Genomic DNA, 20,734 nt, shown 5'->3' with positions numbered 1-20,734 from the left:
ATTGGAATCAGACTATTTTTCTTTAAAACATTTTCATACAGATATAACAGAAAGCAATGAGGCATGTGATCAATGCAGTTCATACCTGTAACTGTCCAGGTATTCACAAAGTTCAACACAAGATGTGCTATGAACTACATGACAGTACATTACTCAACAGGTCACTCTTAGATATCGGGATATAGAGAGACGAGGGAAAGACGTTGTTTTTTGTGTGCATATCTATTTAATTTGCATATCTGTAATCTTCATTTTTTTTAAATACCATGCACATTAAGAATGTTGGCAAAATATGATATGCGTACAGGCATCCACAAAGTTTAATAGGATATGTGCCTCGAGCTATTAACACAACCTGCGGTATCAAAATATATATAGATACCAATTGTCTTTTAAAAGACGGACAATAGAAACATGTTGTACTTCGTGGCTTTTGTTGCTGTTTTCGGGTGTGGTTTATACCTGGCCGCGACTTTCCTCTTACCGGTAATATTTTTTCATTATTGTTATACTTGACCTAACAAAGGACATCCCAGTTTTCCTCTTATCACCTCAGCAATTATGTATCTATTCTTTTATTAGCAATATCATTAATATAAAATCGCAAAATTATAAACCAGAAATGTTGACATAAACTTTACAGCTTTTGTGATGTTTTAATATTTTCAAACGTTCAATCGTGTAACGTGGGTGATTGTTCGTGTAACGTGCGGGATCGTGCGAGTATCAGGAAAATTTATTTGCGTTTATTACCGTGCGTGATCGTTCGTGATCGTGCGGTTTTTCGTTTTGTACCCTTTTTTTACGGAACGCAAGGATTTATTCTTCAAAAAAAAAACGACAAATATTATTAAAACTATACAAAATTGTAAATTTAACACATTTTTTATAGAAGAACAATGACAGTTATTAACATTCATGTATATGTCAGCGCTAATCTGTTAATTAATATTCTCTCTTTCGTAGTTAGATACATTTAGTAAGTAATTCGACAACTTATTCAATCCTTTGTTCGGTCGTGTTACGTTTGCATAATTTTGTAATCAGCTTATATCAAGCACCCACTGTTTCGTGACACATAAATTTAATCATATTAAAAAGAGCGACACGTTGAATAAATGCGGTCAAGCTTACCCATTTCCCGTTTAAAACTAAACAATTACTCCCCTCGTTTTTCTTTCAAATGAGAATACGATACGCAAGCATTCATCTCTGGTACATTGTATAAACATTCGTTTGAAATAAAATTTATTTATACCTTTAAAATTTAGAATAAACAGAGTTAAATCAATTATGAGGTGTAAATTATGAGTGTGACATCGAAATTCTATGGAACAAGTAACAATTTAACCTGTATCTCGCATAGTTAAATCGCACATAAGAGAATCGAATTACATAAACATCAACTCGTATAAAACTAATTTCGTGTAGTTTATTCATTATGTTCATTTTTTTACAGTCACTTAATTTTCTTTAATTTATGATAGAAGTTAATATTCGTTGTAGAGACAAATAAAAAAAAATTATGTATGAATCCTATGTAAAATTGTTTACTCGTAAAATATAAAACAGTGCATGGATTCTGCACATGCCGTTTTTCAATAGAACACAAACATATTGAAGTACAAATGAAAGCAATACGTTTCCAGAATTCTAATCTTAAAGATTAATTTTGATTTTGCGTGTTTAATGGTGTAGAATCGTTCGATTGCGTATTTTATCGTTATTGTTCGTATATCGTGAAAATACAGTAAGTTAGTGATCGTCCCTGTTTCGTGCGGAATCGTTCGTGTATCGTGCGCGATCGTTCATGTATCAGAATCGTGCGTGTCGTTTGTAACGTTGCTACCACTGTATATATATCGCTTCATATGATCAAGGTCAACAGTTTATCTGCTGAGTAAACAGCTGACAAAGTTGACAGCCATATCAATGTTTACTGTTTCACATAGCTAAATGTGGTCAACAACAAATGTTGATTAAAATTTTGAATGATGAAATTTGCTTTACTTTCATAACTCAAAAACGGCTGTCATTATAGAATTGGTGTTCTTTGAGATAAAGTTGAAATATACTGAGATTTGTGTATTAATGCATCCATAGTAAACGGACGGGGAGATCCCGCGCGAGTGAACGAGAGATTCGCAGTAGTTTAATACACACGCCGTCCAGGCTTCGTGTGCTTTGACCCCATCACACGTGTGTAATTAGGTCTTTCCACCTTTCAGATGAAAGACCTCTTGTTTTCTTTATGTTTATATTCTTCTTTTTTTCTATATACCTCGGGGTCACTTTTTTGCTATAAGGGTTATTCAAACAATTTAAACTTTATGTAATTGCTCATTAAAAGTTAGGGTACCAGTTGACCCCTTGTCAAAAAACTCTTAGAACTAACAGTTATTGCCCTTGAGAAGGAAATGCTCGTTATCGCTACTCCTCTGAAATCATCAGAGATAGAGACTTGGAACTTTTATAAATGTCTTAAGTACAAATAGAGGGTTCTTCAATCTATTCATACCGAAAGGATCCGAGGCCCCCTTCTAGCAGTTATTGCCCCTGAAAGTATTGAAACTTCGATAAAATCACTTCCAGCTTTTTAACTATCTATCATAGAAACCTTGGACGACTTGGGATGGAAGCGGCTACCTTGGCCGAACAAAATGGCATAAAGGTCAAAGGTCAAGGTCATTTGGAAATCTTTTAATTAATGAGTTTTTAGATCTCTTTTGTCAAGAGTTGTAGAGAAAACTTTTTAATGGATGTAGTAGAACATTATAAGACATTTTGAAATATAACTACTCAGCCCCTACCTTGAAACAATTACAGAGTTATTGCCCTTTAAGAAGGAAATGCTTGTTATCGCTTCTCCTCTGAAACCATCAGTGGTAGAGACTTGAAACGTTTACCAATGTCTTTAGTACACTTAGAGGGTTTTTCAAACTATTCATACCGAAAGGATCTGAGCCCCCTTCTAGCAGTTATTGCCCCTGAAAGTATTGAAACTTGATAAAATCACTTCGAACTTTTGTACTATCTATCATAGAGAGTTCGGACCACTTGGGATCGAAGCGTCTACCTTGGCCAAACAAAATTACGTAAAGGTCAAAGGTCAAATTCATTTGGAAGTCTGTTAATGAATTTTCATATCTTTTGAAATACCTAATTGTAGTACGGGTTGCTGGATTGCGTAATATAAGGTATTCAATTTGGTCAGCCGGGTATCACATCAAATCTTGTGGTTACTCAAGTAGAACTTGTTTTTACAATCGACCCGTTCATTTTGTACAATGACAACTAGCCTCTAGAACACTCTCTTCTATTGTTAGGTTTTCTGTCTATATGCTTGTGTAAAGAATATTCACTTGACTCAGTTTTGTTCAGAGTAAGTGAAAAAAATTCAGAAAAGTAAATCAGTTGATGTTTACGATATACAACATGGAATTCTTAAAGAAATGGCTTGAAATAAAAAAAAAATCTTTAAAAATTATTTATGGTCTTGCAGTTTTCCTATTTTATAGTACAACATATATCATAGGTATGATAATTTTTGGTAAACCTTATTGAGCAATCTAGCAATTCCTTAAAAATATTAAGGTGGAAAGACCTCTAATTCTTCGATAACAATTAGAGTACTAGTTTTTATTGAACTTTTACCGCGTAGATTCGTGCGGTGCTTCACTTTCCGATTTAATATCTCTCTTAGAAAAAAATTGAAAGCATGTTGAACAGAATCTGATTATGTTGATAAGTAAAGTAATCATTCTCTCAATAAAACTTAAAACCAAACTATCATCCGTTTGAACATTTATTATCATGTTTACACAATGGTAATAATATCTGAAACTCCGACAACGAAAAATTCTATTAGCATTTTTTATCTCAATTGTTGTTGGGTTTTTTTCAGAGAAGAAAGCGAAGTACAACAATACCTGGACCTAATCCAGCAACCAAAGAGTAAGTTATGTTAATAGTCATGTCCATTCTTCTTTAATTGAAATTCAAAACATAATATAATATTTTTCTTCAAAATACTGTATTTGAGCACTTATTCTCCCCTGTTTTATTTTCGCCCATTTCGCCCTCCTTCACTACGGGCGAATTTAAAACTGGGCGAATTGTATTGGCTCAAATTATATCTCTATATATATAATATAACTTGTGTCTGGGCAAATTCAAAACGGGGCGAAACTGTTTGTAAGCTAAGTGAAGAAGGACGAAAATAACCCAGGGAAAAATAACTGTATAAACATACATGTACAGTAACGTATACCCGGTTATTTCTACGATTATCCGATTTTCTTCTCTCTTTTTTTACGATCACGTTGGTTTTGCAAAACAAAATACACTGAACTCTTCGGTAAGGGGTTTGGTGGGGGTTTTTTTATAGATTTTTTAGAGCACAAATATTAACATTTTCCGTGTATTTATTTGTGATAACACTACGAATCGATTCTGTAACTTACAGTTCAGTAAGTTCAAATACCGTATTGCTGGGACGCAAGCAGTGTCCATATAAATAAAGAAATGAAAATCACATATTTATACCCGTAAATATTCCAATATCTAATCCTACAGTTGCTGAAAATTATATAAATATTATAAAAAAGGAATCATATATTGAATATAGTGAGGTGATCATTTCAGTCAGACGTGATTAAATCTATCATAGAGTCCTTTGGGCTTTATAAGATTTTACCCCGCCCCAACGAAAATTATTTCCTCATAATACTCAAAGAATGGTTCATTTACCTTGAATATTTTTATTTTCCAGTATGTAATCGTGGGTGAGATAAATAACTATTCAATTATGTAGTGTATAGATTAAAATATATGTATTTCGTAGATTATTCTTTGATATATTATAGAACACAGTACAATTGCTGAAAATTACATAAATATAAGTAATAAGAAATCATTCTTTGAATATTATTCGCCGATCAAATACGGTTGTACGAGATAAACTTTTATAACAAATATTTTCATGGAGGATTATATAAACATTTTTAAAAATCCCTTGTCTGCTAATCTGGCACTGATAAATTTCCAAACTTTCTCAAAAAAATTTCACTATCCAATCATAAACAATCTGTTATATTATTTACAACACAATTTCGGACTGTAAGATTAAAGATAAAACATACAATTTGTTTCTAACCTGTTTAGCAAAATTGTTAAAATGATACAAACATATGAGTGAAAATCTATATAACAACTGCACAAAAATACCATTCATTGATTACAAAAGAGCAACACACCTTTGTTGATCTACACATTCAATAGTTATTTAGGTTATAGCATATTTTTATCACATTATTGTTGTCATACATTATTGATGTCATACTTTTTCCACAAAGGATTTTCTCAAATCAGTTTGCAAAAGAAACGTTTTAGCTTGATATAAGCTATTGGGTAATGAATTAAGTATTGTGCAAAATAAAACAAAATAATCATTAAGATAGGAACTATGAAACATCAAAATAGGGGTGGAAATTTAGGAGACATAGCAAAAGCAGGGAGTCTACACCAGTACCTGAATGATCTCCACAAACAATATGGCGACATCACTGCGTTCTGGATGGGCCAGGAATTCGTCGTTAGCATCTGTTCACCGGAGCTGTTTAAGCAACATTCTGCAGTGTTTGATCGGCCAGGTCAGGGGTTAAAATAAACAAAATATTAGTGCGTTGTTATTATTTAATTATTAGGATTTTAAAAATATACAATAAGTAATATATGCATCGTGGCAATGCACTTTGAAAAAAAATTATGCACTTTGAATATTTATTTCAAAGTGCGGTAAATAAGGGAAGAATTCAACACACTTAATTTCTTCCTTTTTTAAATTGCGTCAAATTAGAGACCAATTCAATACACTTAATTTTATTTTTATTCTATTTGCTTTTTTTTTTCAAAGTGCGTTAATGTCTACGATATTGAAGCAGCTTGGAAAAAAACCGCGTTGAACTGGTCCCAATGTTAACGCAATTTTTTCTTCAAAGTGCGTTGAAACGATGCTCACTGATTCTAATTTTCAGTAACGGTTTAAATTAATTTAATATTTTAGTAGGATGTTATTTAATATGGATCTCTTTAAGGAATAAGAATTGTTTTTCGATTCCTGTGCTTGACCATGTACCGACAGTAATTGATTTCTGCATAAACGACTACTTATATTAACAGTGTGTTTCATTAGTGGACTTATTTTTAGATATGTACGTCCAATGGAAATTCTTGACACCTTTAGATTTTTTACATCCTGCAAACCCCGCTTGTGCCTAAAATGGCGTTTGTCCTTTAAGCGCGGATTCATTTTTGTTTCTAGGGATGGTCCGAGGGTTTAATTTCTCTCCATGGGAGGGGGGGGGGGGGTCCAATAAATAATTACGACACTTTTCTGCGTTAATTTATGAAATTCGAAATTTCCAAGATTACTCAATCTAGATCCGGGCATTGATATTTAAAGTAATGCAGACTGAATTACTACACGGCACAAAACAACGCCATGTAATCCTGTTGAACACACTCATTTTAAGCTATTTGCCTACGATAGAATTTTCAAAAAGATAATTAATGAAACAAAAATGGATTTGTATTTCTAGCACATACGAAGACAGTGGTAAATGATGTTAATACTTATGTTGACCGCTATATTTAATGATTATATGCATTATGCAAATAATACAATAATATTTTGGTTTTTTTTTTCCTTTACAGTATCCCTATTTAAATTGATTGAACCTCTTATTGGAGAAAAATCCATACAATATGCAAACAAAGAAGATGGGAAGAACCGACGAAAGCAGTACAATACCGTCTTCAATCAAAACTACTTACATCATTATTATGCAAGAATTCAGGAAGTAAAAAAATTAGTTTCTTTCATTTTTCTTCTTTATCTTAAGTTGAAAATTAGCTAGAGAAATGTATAACAAGGTTTATTTTTTTGTTTTCTGGCACATTAAATATTATTGAGTTTGTCTTTAACACAATTATATAGGATGGTGGCAAAACACTTTAAATAATTACGCACTTTGAAAAAAAAAAATCGAAGTGAGTTGAATATTAGATTCTGGATCACACATAACTTCTGTTTTTCACTTTTGGAGGAGTCGGACGATTTGGTTAAGCAGTGGTCCACTTTACCCAAAGAAGAACACGTCCCTGTAGCCCGGTATATGGTTGCCTTTGCCTTAAAGCTGGGCTTGGTCAACCTGTTTGACAGCCATGCGTTTACAGATGAGGAGATCCTAGAAATCAGACATAATTATGACATAGTATGTGCTTACATTAACCTATGCAAACGTTTTATTTTGAAATTTGAAATTCACGACAAAATGTATACAAAATTAAATTCGCACTGTCTTATTTCCGTCTTTTTTTTTCTTTTTTTTTTTAGGAACTAATATTTTCCTGTTTACAGTATACCTTTGGATATGTGCTTAAATGTAAATGTTTTTATATTATATCTTTTTGTAGGCATGGGCTGAAATTGAAAGGCGGCTAGTAGATATTCCCGAAAAAGGAAGTCCAAGAATTAAAGCCTTTGAAGACGGTATGATGAAATATTACTGGTCCCTTTTGACAAAAAAAATAGAATTTAAGGTGGTTAACTACAATTCTAAAAAGTATCTCATAAATGCAAAAAATAATTTTAAAAAAATAGTCAAATAGGAGAGGAGATATGCAAATTTGGAGACAAAGATATGGTTTACAAAATTTCAATTTAATAAATAAGGCCAGCATTTTTTTATTTTTAGATTTACGAAATATTTTTAAAAAAGTTTCGGTAGGAGGAGGAAAAAAAAATAAAAATAAAAGATTGAAAAATCTCTGTCGGGAAAAAAAATAAAAATAAAACAGATTTGTTTCCGTTATTTTTTTATTTTGTTTTTTGCTTTTTTAAACAATTTCTGGTCACAACTGGGTGGCCCATTTGCAAACAGGTTTTGCAAATGGGTCTTACAATCCCATGCTTCCTCTTTAAGGATTCTATTTCTGGGGATGTGGTTGGTTCAATATCCCCACAATGAAAGCATATTCCATCAAATAGCTGTGTTTTTCCTGCAAAAGATTGTCAATTTTAAAACCACAACTTTTAATGCACATGATGCATGTTTCTTATAATATCTAGCTTGGTTTTCAAAAATTGTTGTTTGTCACTGGATTTTAGTAATGATTAACAGTGTTCATTTTCAAATAATTTCAAAAAGATACATTTTATACCTGCATAGTATGTTGTCTCTATTGGCGCCTGGCAATTAATCCCTTCTCGCACTACAATCTTATCCTGAAATTCTCCACCAGGGAACAGCGGACTTCCACAGATGTACAGTAGTTCTTCCTGAAGTCTAATAAGAGCCCTCTCCTCAGCAGCGCTAAGCTTTCTGGAGGAATATACAACTCTACGCTTGCCACACTCGCAACAAACAACAAAATCTCTGACTTTGGCTACAAAAAATAAAAATACTTAAAGAATATGTCTTAATCAAATACCTCTGCTTATAACTTAATAATTATAATTGCATGCACATCAATAAAGAAATAATTTACATAAATCAATTTCTTAATCTCCTTGACAGTTCAATGCAAAAGTTAACATAAAAGTTTAATATCTGCGTTTTAGATAATTTTATTTTTGTAAATTTTTTTTTTTAATAATGTCAAATACTCACTCGCAACCAAGAGATTTTTCAGTTGTTTGTCTCGCTCAGTTGTTGTCACCTTTTCCTGCAGACTAGGACGATCTTTATCTGTAGTCGGTGTACCATATGTCTCTTCAAAAGACTTAAACACACCATCTTCTTTCAAGACAGGATCAGGTATGAAATGGAGATCTTTCAGCATCTCCTGGGAAAGGCGTGGGGGGTTCAAAGTGCAGTATGCACAGTCAGCTTCTGTACACTTCTTAATCTGTAAATATACAAAAGATGTCTCAATTTGGTACAGTTACAAATGAAAATGAAACTTTTGAAAACAATGCTTAGTAAACTGTAACAGAATTGTTAAAACTCATTTAATAAACACAAATCACTTGTATGAAATATGATACCTGGTAGCTGTAGTGCCTTGATTGTGCATGTTTCGCTAGGAATGCATCTATCTTTTCTGATTTCAACATCCTCAAATTGGAGACGTGTTCAGGTTTCACTTCATCATCAATCAGAAGAAAGATGTTGTAGAGATCAACCATCATGTCTTCCTGTGCAGCATCATGAACGACAACACTTTCCCCCTTCCATTTCAGCCTGGAGAATCTTTCTTTCAAAATTTCAATTGGTACTGACATAGCTTCCTTGTATTCCTTCTTTAAACATGCATTTTTAGTTGCAGCATTTCTTAGTTTTGACAAAGAGGTAAATGATTTTGTCTGCATTTCAAGTCCAGGAATCATTCGTCCACGCTGAAGAGCAACATTTTGCAGAGCTATATTTAGAGTAGACATGCATCGCTCAGCTGGATTGTAGTAACTTGCTGATGGAGCTGTTCTGATGCAAGCAAAAAAGTCCAAGTCCAATGCAATAAATTCAAGAAGACAACACAACTGCACAGATCTGTACGTGGTTCTATGATCAGGACCGCCATCAGTTATTCTCAATAGAATAGGTTTTTCCATGTCAACATCATTGTGTGAAAAATACTTTCGCACTATGGAAATTGTTTCAGTGCTGTGTCTCAAAGGAGATGATGGTTCGAACACCTTTTCTTTTACAGTAACATGTACTGTTCCATTGTAAAAGCTGTCTTTGGAATTTTCTGGAACATCAACAACAAAACAAACACTTGGAACAATTCCAGCCACATGGAAATCATGATCAAGGGCCAAGTTTTGCCTAGGATCTGAAACTAGTCCTCCATGATGTGCTCTGACACCAGTTGACACTGCTTGCCCTGGTTCACCAATTGGAACAATAGCTTTGTCATCCAGGCTCTGTAAAACAACATGGTCTCTCCATTTGCAGGCAAAATCTTTTAATAAGTAAAACTGATGTTTTCCATAAGGTAGGTCAGCATGCTGGACTCTCAGAAGTCTTTGTTGAACCGCAAACTTTACGTTGAATTTTCCTGTATAATTTTGGGCAGAATTGTGCATCGGATTTGAAGGACAGAAGTTTAATCTAATCCAAGAAGTCGAAGGTGCTGGGGTTCCTTCAGGTAAGCGTTTGATAATCTGGTTTCGCAAGTCTTCTACAGACATAGCAAAGGGCATATACTGGGTGTCTGTATGCCTCCTTTCATGAACCACCGACTTTTCATCCAAGAATTTCCCTAGTTCACTCCAGAATGGCTCAAGTCTGGGATCACAAGTCTTTCCATTATTCTTACGAAGATCAAAGATCAACTCTGTGTCGTCTAGTTCCAGTAAAATTTTACTAGTACGCAGGTCAATTTGTGCCGTTTGCTTATTTTCAGGTGTGTACTCATAGTCTGTAAGAAATTGATAAATGTTTCTCAAAATTGATTTACTTCCCCCTGAATGCTTATGGTATTTGAGAATAAAGTCTTTCTGCATTTGTCTTGTAGCATATTTAGGTATACTTTCTCTTATTTTGTTCACAATCCCAATTTCCATAGATGTCGACTGCTGAGTGTCCTCTTCATTTACTTTCCACACTAAATTCACATTTCCCAGATAGTTACCATATCTGTAGGTAAACAATGAAATGTCAAAAGATAAGTACAAGTTATCATACCACTTCCTTCGCTCAGTTTTGTCCTCTGGTTCGAAGTCGATCAAGTCTTTTGCCGTGTAAGATGCAACATTCTTCAAAAAATCATCAAGTTTCTTGTATTCATCCTTCACATCCTTCACCTTTCCAACTTTTTGGAGACTCCAGTTGTCTTTAAAACTTCTCACAGGCTCTGATTTTCTTAGATTCTGTGCAGTTCTCTCCTTCATTCCAGACATATATGACAAGTATTTCTGCAGGCCTGTTACAAGATCCTTGACACCTGTGTAGAATGATGCAAAATCCTTGCATAAGATCCATGGAATAAGCAGAAGCTCTGCAAGGTTTTCTGTCTTTTCCTTTAGTTCAGAGGTCACCAACTGTAAAATATATTTTACGAAATTTTTAATGTAAAGTTTAATCATCATTTTATTATAGTCAATGAATTTTTTCTGTCTTTTTTCACATTTCAATAGTCATTGCATTTTCATTTAAAAAAGAACCAATACACATTTATTTGAGTTTTTTTCTCTATCATTACACTGTACACATTCATAAACGCAAACAAACTTTTAATAATATTTTAAATGAAGTATCATTGTTATACTAATAATACAATAATATGGATTATAATTACAGTATCATGAATTATAGAATAACATGTGGATGGACTATGCAAGCTTACTTTAATTAAGTCATATATCCTCAAAACTGTTACGTACCTGTGGAGCTTTTTGATGTTGTTTCTTTATGTTTCTGTATCCAGTAAGTTCCTTAAACATGGCAGGGATGTTAACACTACGATCCTTCAGTTTGTCAATGAATGGGTCTAAAAACCACATGGTGTTTGTTATTGTGTTAACAACATCCCTGCCAATGTTTTCTATTTGGTGAGAAGAGAATCCAACTTTTGCGTGGACCCTGAGGTCCACGCAGAAAATATATAAGCGAGGTTAAACCGGATGCTATGGGGAAAATTCAGCCTGCGCATGAGTTAGCCTGGTTCCTTTGCGTAATGGGTAGCTCAGGGAACCAGGCTAGAACACGTTTATCTGAATCGGGATCGGAATTCCATGCCATTTGCACACATAAGTTCAAAGGCGCCGTAATTGTAAAGTTGTCGGTAAACAGTACAGAAACAAAGATTTCCTATTAAAGAAATGATCGGCATGTGATATGAACTCTCAGTATTATGAAATAAGGTAATATTATGCCGAAACTACAACTGGCTTCAAATAGCATAATTTGTTTTGTTGTTTTCCGAATACACATGTAGCTTAACTTTACTTTTACAGTAGGCGAAGCTAGAGTACTTAAACATTTTTAAGCATTTAATTATGATTGAGTTATTTTGTGACTGTATATGATAGATGATTGAATAATTATGTAACTGTATAAAAATTAAAATCTCAAGAAAAATGCATCAAAATAGGAAATTAATTTACACAAAGCTGTCACTGCATAGTTAACAAAGTAATGCGAAGCGTACTGTGTGCGCAAATAGTAGAATTCGCCGAATGCCTGATACTATACATGCAATCTTCATTTATATAGATTATAATTATTTTAGAAGTATAAACCCTTTAAACTCTTGAGATAAAAAGTCAGGGCTATACATGATACAACGTACAAATTTAGTGGTTAAAAGCAGGGGGTTAGAGTCGATGGAATCTCTGATAATCTTACGGCTTTCACGTTTTCGTTGGAAACACATATGCACATAGTCCACGTATTGTAGTCCTTTTTAAAGGGCAGCAACTTGTCTTTTCTTTAATGACTCAATGACATTATTAAACAGTCTGTCTTTTTCCGTGTTTTTCTCCCTGTTTTAATAAATGAACAATCAACATAAAACATGTTACATTTTCTACTTTCGGTTTAAAGGGAAAATAAAAATAAACAGCTCGTACATAAATCCATTCTCTTACGATCAATGTACCGGTACTACATACATTCGACCATACGTGCTTGTTTTTTATAAGCACGTTACATTAATACAATTTAATTTATCAATCAAAGTTTTATGCATATATTGCGATTTTAATTAACCAAGTACTAAATGAAAATGATTAAATAACGTACCTTAGAGGAGGGTATTTGTCATAGCGTCTCCTTGCATCCATCAAGATTTGGAAAGCATTAACAGGATTTTTTGCATCTGATCTCTCATTCCCTTTCTTTACTAAATTCACGATAATGCTTTTGAAGTTGAATTGTTTTAAAACCTCTATTGGCGTGTTTAAGGATGTTTGAAATGTGGCAGAGTCCTCTGTTAGTCCGCTGACAACGTGATCTATCATCATGCAGTCAATTGAATCTGTGTCCAGGACAGTACTAATCAAGTTGCCAACTGTATCCTCTTCCTTAGCTTCACGAATTGTGTTAAATGTGTATTTGTTTTCGATGCATCGAAAGTTTAACTTAAAAAATGATTGCACATGTCCAGTGCTGGCAGCAGCCATTTTGACCTTTTGGTACACATAAAAATGTTACGTAATTATTGATGCTGCTTTTGATCGGAGGAACTCGGACCTTTTCCTTCACAACGTTTTTAATGATCGGAAACACCTCGGTCCATTTTCTTAAACGTGATATGCATTAAAATACGATATTTTTATTCTTACATAGAAAAAAAATTCAAATCGGCGGAAAAAATAAAAATAAAAGCTAGCTTTAGGTCTTTTATTTTTTTTCCCATTTTTTAAAAAACACAGTCGGCGGGTTTGTAAATCGAAATTTCAAAAAATGCTGGCCTAAAAACAAAAACGAAAGGTAGATACGATATCGGATACTGCATTTCGAGTCTTTAACCACTGCGCCATGATGAATTACAACCAAATCGATTTGATACTAAAGATCTAACGAAACATATTGATAGCTATTTTATTCAATTAAAAAGATTTTGTTAACAGATTTTGAAATGTTGTAATACTGGTACAAAGAATCTGATCTGTTGCATCAAACGTTACAATAAGTATGATTTAGACATCTAAAAATTACCTTTTTATCGATAACAACATGCGTATACCTAAAACCAATTCTATTTAAACAAGTGCATCATGTAAGGACTACCTACATAATAATGATATGATTAAACACCTTTTTTTTACCTTAGCTAAAAGAAAGCTCTATGCGTTGGTAGACAAGGTGTTATCCAACCGTAAACAGCTACGAAAAGACACGGATGATGCTTTGTTAATTGACATCCTCCTAGATAGTACAGACGACAAGGAACTGATAGCAAGCGACGCGTTAACGTTCGTAATAGGAAGCTTCCATACCACAGGGAATAGTAAGATACTTGGATTACCAAATGTATTATACTGTGCATCTTGGTGCTCTAGAGCTTTTCAACTTTTCAACTTTTCATACAATTTCATGTTGCATGTTTTTTTTTATATTCTTATATTTAATTGGCTAAGGCCCTTTTGTAATCCTTTTATGTTATTTACTTGCATTTGTACACACAACATTAAGGAATAGACAAAAATAGGCCATGCCTGCTGTCTGATCCTATTTAATTTTTAATAAGATATTGTTTAAAGTTAAACACATAAAAAATTGTTTGTCCTTTAAATGGATTGTTTATCTACACGTACATGTATTCATATTCATTCACTGGTTTTGGTTGAATGCGGAGATCTGGATAAAAATAAAAAGCACAGCCTTTTTGTGTATGCTTCAATGATTCCAAAAATAACTAGCATTCTGAGAGTATTGCATAAGCAATACACGTCTCCTACCGGTTTGTGGAAATTGTGAAAACTATGCACTGTTATGCAGAACAGTAAAAAAAATGAATATAAAAAATTAATTTTCTCGAAAATATGTCAACAAGACGCTACAAAAGTGTAAACTTGATCTGTAGTTTGACATTTTGAAGCTGCTCAGCAAATTTCATATTATTCCTCAAACGCATAAAGAAAAAAGTGTGGAAAACTGAAGTGGGACAGACAAACGGACGGACAGACAGACAGACGGACGGACGGACGGACGGACTGACGGACGCAGAGGAAAGCTATAGTTCCCTCCGGTGAAAACCGGTAGGGGACTAAAAACGAAACACCAATAGGGTAGAACGAATGTTTCGATATTATTTTATTATTATTACAGTTATTGCCAGGATCAAAGAAATGCCGCAAACATTATTTTCCAATATACCACGAACGTCATCAGTAATTTATCAGATCGGAAATACCTATCTGTCTTGCTCTGATCATGAAAGTGCAACTTCAAACCGTAAAAGGTTTAAAAACCATGTCAATTTAATGTGTTAGTTCTAGTCACAACGATGTGTATTGCCTCAAATGTTTATTTTTTTTTAGAGATCAATGCGGCTGTTTCTAGGACCTCCCTAGCACATTTTCACTGCGTGTTTTTACATAAAATATATAGCGTGTAGAAGAAGTAATAAGCGTATTAAACTGCCTTAAATTATTAGGAATATGATTTAAAAATAGTTTAGAAATAAGTGAAGAGTTTTAAAAATCCAAAGAAAAATTCTGTCGTCTGCATGTGATTTCCTTGATCCATACACATGTAAACATAACTAACAAAACCGTTGGGGTTACACGGAGCAAAATTCGTCAAAATGATCTATAACGCCTCTACATAGGAAAGACGACCTTAAGATATACTGGGCTGTTAGTAGAATAGAAATAAAGTTCTTGTTATCGTGAATATTGCAGGATAAGCTCCTCGGCTTTTATATGTCAAAACATTTCCCGACATCGGAGGTTATTCTAGATCTGCAACATTCACAAAAACTCGTACCTTGTTTCTTAAATATATCACATAAATATCGGTATACTATTTATTTATTCCAGTGTTAACATGGGCTGTGTATTTCCTGGCGGAGCATCAAGATGTCCAGGATAAAGTATACAGGGAAATAAGTCAGTTGCTTGGTAACAATGATGTAGAACCAGAGACAATTAAGGAGCTAGTGTATGTTTAGTAACTATATGACTACATGAATCAAGAGAAAATCTCTAAAAGAAAGTAAATGCATACAAGCATGTCTGCCTCAATAAAAACAATTCTTAAGTTTTTTTTGCCATTGAATAACAGGAACGGCATTATTTTTTATTTAAACTCTGTTTTCCTTTTAGAGGGCAAAATTGTGGTCATTTTTGTAGACCACATGCATCTTCTTAAAGAGAAGGGTTTAAAACTTTCTTTTAAATTTTAAATTTATCATAGTGAAAATAATTTATTTCTAAATCGATAAAAGTTTATAGCTAACCAATTCATTTTTACAAATACGGTTAAGCTCGGTTTCAGCGAAGTCCTAGGTACCAGTGGATTTACTTCGTTATATCCTTATTTCGTCATATCCGTATAACGAAATCGTCATAATGACTATAGCAAATTCACTGTATACATGTTTTCTTTCACCAGACGGCGGTTTTTGCTAATAGGGGCATACAATGAAAATACATTCTTTTGATACCTTTCATGATTGGTCTGTAAATCTAAAAAAAGTAGAAAATAAATCCCCCCAAACCATTATGTTAAAAAGTAGTGAAAACTTTTTTAACTGTAAAGAAATTCGCTATAGAAGTGTTAAATTTCGTTATTATTCACCTCTACGGGACTCAAAATCATTTCGCTATATCCGTAAATTCCTTATATCCGAATTCGTTATAACCGTACAATTTTGCAAAGATTATATTGCCGGGGATTAAAAAAAAACTTGTATCCGATATTTCGCTATATCCGTGTTCGTAAACATTGGGCCGAACTTCAACAATGTTAACTTGGTTTTTGCAGCGTGTTGTGTCATTAAAGATACTTGTTTATGTTTTTGTTCTGTGCCAATGAATGAATGTTCCTGATATTAATATCATTAAAGAATATGAAAAGAAAAAGGAAATTTGATAGGTATATATGTAGAATTTTGCACATAATATAGCTAATTAAAGTTGATGTTGTTACAGATATCTACACCAGGTAATTGATGAGACATTACGATGTTCTGTGCTAGCCCCCTGGGTCGCAAGATATCAAGATTTCGACTCAGAACTTGGAGGACATAAAATTCCCAAGAATGTAAGTCACTTGGTATTTTCTTAAAGAATATGAAAAGGAAAGGGAAATTTGATAGGTATATATAGAGAATTTTGCTCATTGTCGATATTTGACAATTCCTCTTCTCATTAAATAAATAAAGAGACTTTTTAAATATAACTGTGTTTGCTGATAAACAATATGCTTCATAACCATTTGTTTTCTAATTTTTATTAGACCCCTGTTATCCATGCTCTTGGTGTAAGTCTGCAAAATGAAAAATACTTTCCTCAACCACACAGGTGAGTGAAGGAATGAGGAATTTTAGACATCAAGGAATCGTCATTTTGATTGATGTCGATGTAAAATGTATACCGGTAATTTGTCCCTTTTTAAAGACATTGTTAAACATGATTGTTAGAGAGAATCAATATATTTAACAATCAACATATTTAAAGAATATATTCAGTCTCCATAAAAATATACCAGTTATCATGGAGTGAAAAAGGTTTTTAAATAGTATTTGTCTTTTCAGGTTTGACCCGGATCGTTTCAGTCCTGAAAATTCAAAATCCAGACCAACATTTGCATTCCAGCCTTTTGGATTTGCTGGCAAGAGGATATGTCCTGGATACAAATTTGCATATGTTGAAGCAATAATTGGACTGGTCACAATTCTGAGGAAGTTTAAGGTCGAAATGGTAGGGTGTCAAACGGTGACCCAGACCTTTGGCTTTGTTACTCACCCAACGGAGGAAATTTGGATTACTTTGCAAGAAAGATAAAATGTGTTTACATATCATATCACCTAATGGTTTCATCTGTATCATCAGGACTTAAGGACCTCATCAAAATAAATAAAAAATAATAAATATGTCTAATTAATCTTTTATTTTATTTCGTGAAAGGGTGATATTTTCATTATGTGTATGTAATTATTTTTGTTGTTTATGTGATAAAAAATTGATAATTGGAAATGTGTTTAATTTTATTCACTTACTTCATTTTTAAGTTTCCAATTTTTCTTTGCAAAATTTCACGCTCTTCTTTCCTCTCCTTCTAAATTACGTCTTCTGCTTCGTTTTTTCTTCTGTTTGTTCTGCAGATAGAAAGAATTTTATATTTTTGACACCCAGCCATTAAACTTTATATTTTTCGTATTATGTATATTTTCGCGAATTGGTATTCTCAATTTAGCAGCACCAGCTCATTTTCAGAATGTGAAAAAATCTAATTCTGTATGCACGCAGAAACACTGAGGTTATATTTTCATACAAAAGTATATCAGCTCCTACCTGAAAAGTTAGATTTTCAATGCAAAAATCTAAAACTTCGACCTGTTTTTTTCTTAGTTTTCTTTTAAATAGATTTGTTTTTACTTTTATCATGTTTAACCAGATTTCAATAATACTTTAACTTTGTTAAAATAAATTTTGTTGCGATATTTCATTTTACTGTTTATTTTAGATTGTTATATGTCAGTAAAAGCAGCATGGGTCGCCAAGCAGGGCAGACCCAACAACAAAGCAGCAAGTACAACAACATGAGCAGCACAAATATTTTTTGCTATTTCGGGTTGACCGCAAACAGCTATAGTTTGAACATCTGAATGCTTATAATATAAGTTCAATATCAGCAGCAATTGTAGTTTGAACATTTGAATGTTTATAGTTAAAATGCAATATGGTAGCAGCAGCAGCAACAAGCACAAAATGAGCAGCAGCATAAATCAATAGCATTTGATTGTTTCGGGTTAACCGCGAACAATATATTTGTTAATTATTTCACAAACTTGTCACATCAGTTGAATGGACGGGCGCACATGCCACATGACCTTCAACTGAAGGTTTAAGGTCACCCCACAAGGGGAGCCCAATTCAACTGACCCACGACCAAAAACCCATTTATTAAATTTATGATTTTAATGTTTAGGGATAACCTATTTTAGTTTTAAGTTGCATTGTTTGTATGTAAAGTAACTTTTATTGGCGTTCGTCTGGAAATACTGTCCCAAGCCCTTTTCGGAAATATTCAAGGCCCCCCTGAATGTCACTCAAGAATTTTTTGTTACCCAAAGGATTGAGATGCACATTGTCATTGCCCAAAAACTGGTTGATGTTCCTAATAATATCTGGGTGCTTAATATATGCCCCCCCCCCCATAAGTCCTGAATTTGACATGCTGTTGCCCTATTGAAGCGTTTACGATTCCTCTCCATAGCTTCAAGGTCTGAAGAATATCTATAAGACTTGCGTGGCAATATTTGAGACCAAACTAACTTAGTCTTTGGTAGGAGATCAGCTAGGCTGGTTATGCTTTCGGACATATGTTCTATTAATTCAGCGAGGGGCCAGTCAGGGTCACCTAAATCATTCCCCCCACAATGAATAACAAGAAAGTCAGGGGCTTCCTCTAACCTAGTAAGATACATAACCTTTTTCTTTAGGTCAGTGAACTTTAATCCAGCATACCCTTGCCACCATATTTTTATTCCCAATCTTTCCAACCCCAAGTTAATCCCTCCTGTTCTAAGCATGGTTGCTAGAAAGGCATGTTTAATAATGGAAGACCCCACACACCATACTGCAGAATCTGAAAGCAGAAAGTTTAACAGCAAACTTGTTTAATAGGGCAACGAATGTAGGATTTATAGATTTGTGATTTCCATCTGCCTGCCTCTCTAATAGAATCTGAATGGCAACCTTGCTGATATGCAGCAGTGGCAGCCCCTATCCTAAAAGAATGCGATTTGTATCGATGGCTATGCAGTCCTAGAGCATTGGTGGCTTTATTTAACACTGCTGAGAACTGAAATCTAGTGAGTGGGCTACCATCAGAATGACAGAATACTGGACCGTTAATTCGAGGCCTCATGGACAAAAAAGCTAACATATACCTTATTGGACAATGAAAACTGGAAGATTTTTCAATGCAAATAGTTACCCCTCTGCCGTATTGGTCGTTCTTTGATTGCCTGATGGTTAAAAACATGTTGGACTTGTCAAGGGAAAAATTGATGTCCGATACATTAATGATAGTAGCTGGACTATTGCCTTTGGAAATTGCTAATTCCCCAACTCTTAAAAAACCAATAAATGCTAACATATATGCAGCTTGAAAAAGATGAGACTCATACAAATTAGTACAAACTGAAGGTAACACTTGAACAATTTTGCACAGAATAGAATGGGTAATTGGGCGTCTTCTGTCCTTCTTCACTGATAATTTTTTCATTCCCTCTAACATCTTAACAACCAGAAAATTTCTTGTAACATCATCTAGGTCCCTAGACTTGCATTCAAAACCAATTGCTGACACATATAACCTAGCTGTAGCTGAAGAAAACTCTTTAAGAGATAAATATGCAATAAACTGTACAATGTGTTCTAGTGATGGTGGCCATACATTTTGAAACTTGTGCTCCAATCTAAATTTTTGAAATGCTGTTAAACCTGTATCATAAGCAAGTTTTGTGTTCTTTGACAATGAAGCCTGAAATAACTTATCTACTTGAAACTGTAAATCATCTGCAGAAAATCTTGTGGAATTGGCTCTGCCTGCTCCTTTGCCTCTGGTGCTAACTGTCTGAATTTTCCCCATTGCTTGCGTGAAATAGAATCAGCGATACAATTATTGCTACTTTCTATATGTTTAGCTTTGAAAATACAATTGTACTGCATAAGCATAAGAACAAGTTCCCTCACTAACTTCATTACCCTCTTAGACTTGGAAGTTTGTTTGTTAACAATGCTTACTAATGCACTATTGTCTATGAAAAACAAAACTTTTTTGCATTCCAAATCCTGACCCCATAACCTAATAGCTAAAACCAAGGGAACTAGTTCCAGGAATGTCATATCCCTAATTATGTCAGATGAATGCCATTTTGGTGGCCCATCTCCCTTGAAAATATGCACCACATCCAAGCTCTGCATTATCTGTACTATCTGTAAACAATTCTAAAACATCCGAGCTGATCCATTCTCTGGATGGAAAATATGAAATGCCATTAAATTTCTCCAAAAATATAGCCCACATGTGTAAATCATCCTTCAACT

The 20,734-nt window shown here is 33.8% G+C and overlaps 2 protein-coding genes across 2 annotated transcripts; one reads left to right on the top strand and one right to left on the bottom strand.

Annotated features, from left to right (window-relative positions):
* The first annotated feature begins 295 nt into the window (after window positions 1-295).
* LOC105322908 (cytochrome P450 20A1) lies at window positions 296-17,602 on the top strand. The gene is made up of 11 exons (XM_066073063.1): window positions 296-486; window positions 3,905-3,954; window positions 5,482-5,651; window positions 6,715-6,860; window positions 7,107-7,274; window positions 7,477-7,552; window positions 13,783-13,959; window positions 15,494-15,614; window positions 16,607-16,718; window positions 16,914-16,978; window positions 17,212-17,602. Exons 1-11 carry the CDS (start codon window positions 415-417, stop codon window positions 17,459-17,461), a joined length of 1,407 nt encoding a protein of 468 aa, XP_065929135.1. The 5' UTR covers window positions 296-414; the 3' UTR covers window positions 17,462-17,602.
* Window positions 7,742-11,573, bottom strand: LOC105331890 (uncharacterized). Its single transcript, XM_066073060.1, has 5 exons — window positions 11,390-11,573; window positions 9,050-11,047; window positions 8,673-8,910; window positions 8,224-8,448; window positions 7,742-8,061 (listed from the first exon to the last, which is right to left on the bottom strand). Exons 1-5 carry the CDS (start codon window positions 11,507-11,509, stop codon window positions 7,880-7,882), a joined length of 2,763 nt encoding a protein of 920 aa, XP_065929132.1. The 5' UTR covers window positions 11,510-11,573; the 3' UTR covers window positions 7,742-7,879.
* Window positions 17,603-20,734: the final 3,132 nt, after the last annotated feature.

This window comes from Magallana gigas, chromosome 10 (assembly GCF_963853765.1).
Source record: "Magallana gigas chromosome 10, xbMagGiga1.1, whole genome shotgun sequence".
In the NCBI taxonomy this organism is placed as follows: domain Eukaryota; kingdom Metazoa; phylum Mollusca; class Bivalvia; order Ostreida; family Ostreidae; genus Magallana; species Magallana gigas.
The sequence above is the reverse complement of the archived record's forward strand: the minus strand, read 5'-3'. Positions and strand labels throughout refer to the sequence as shown.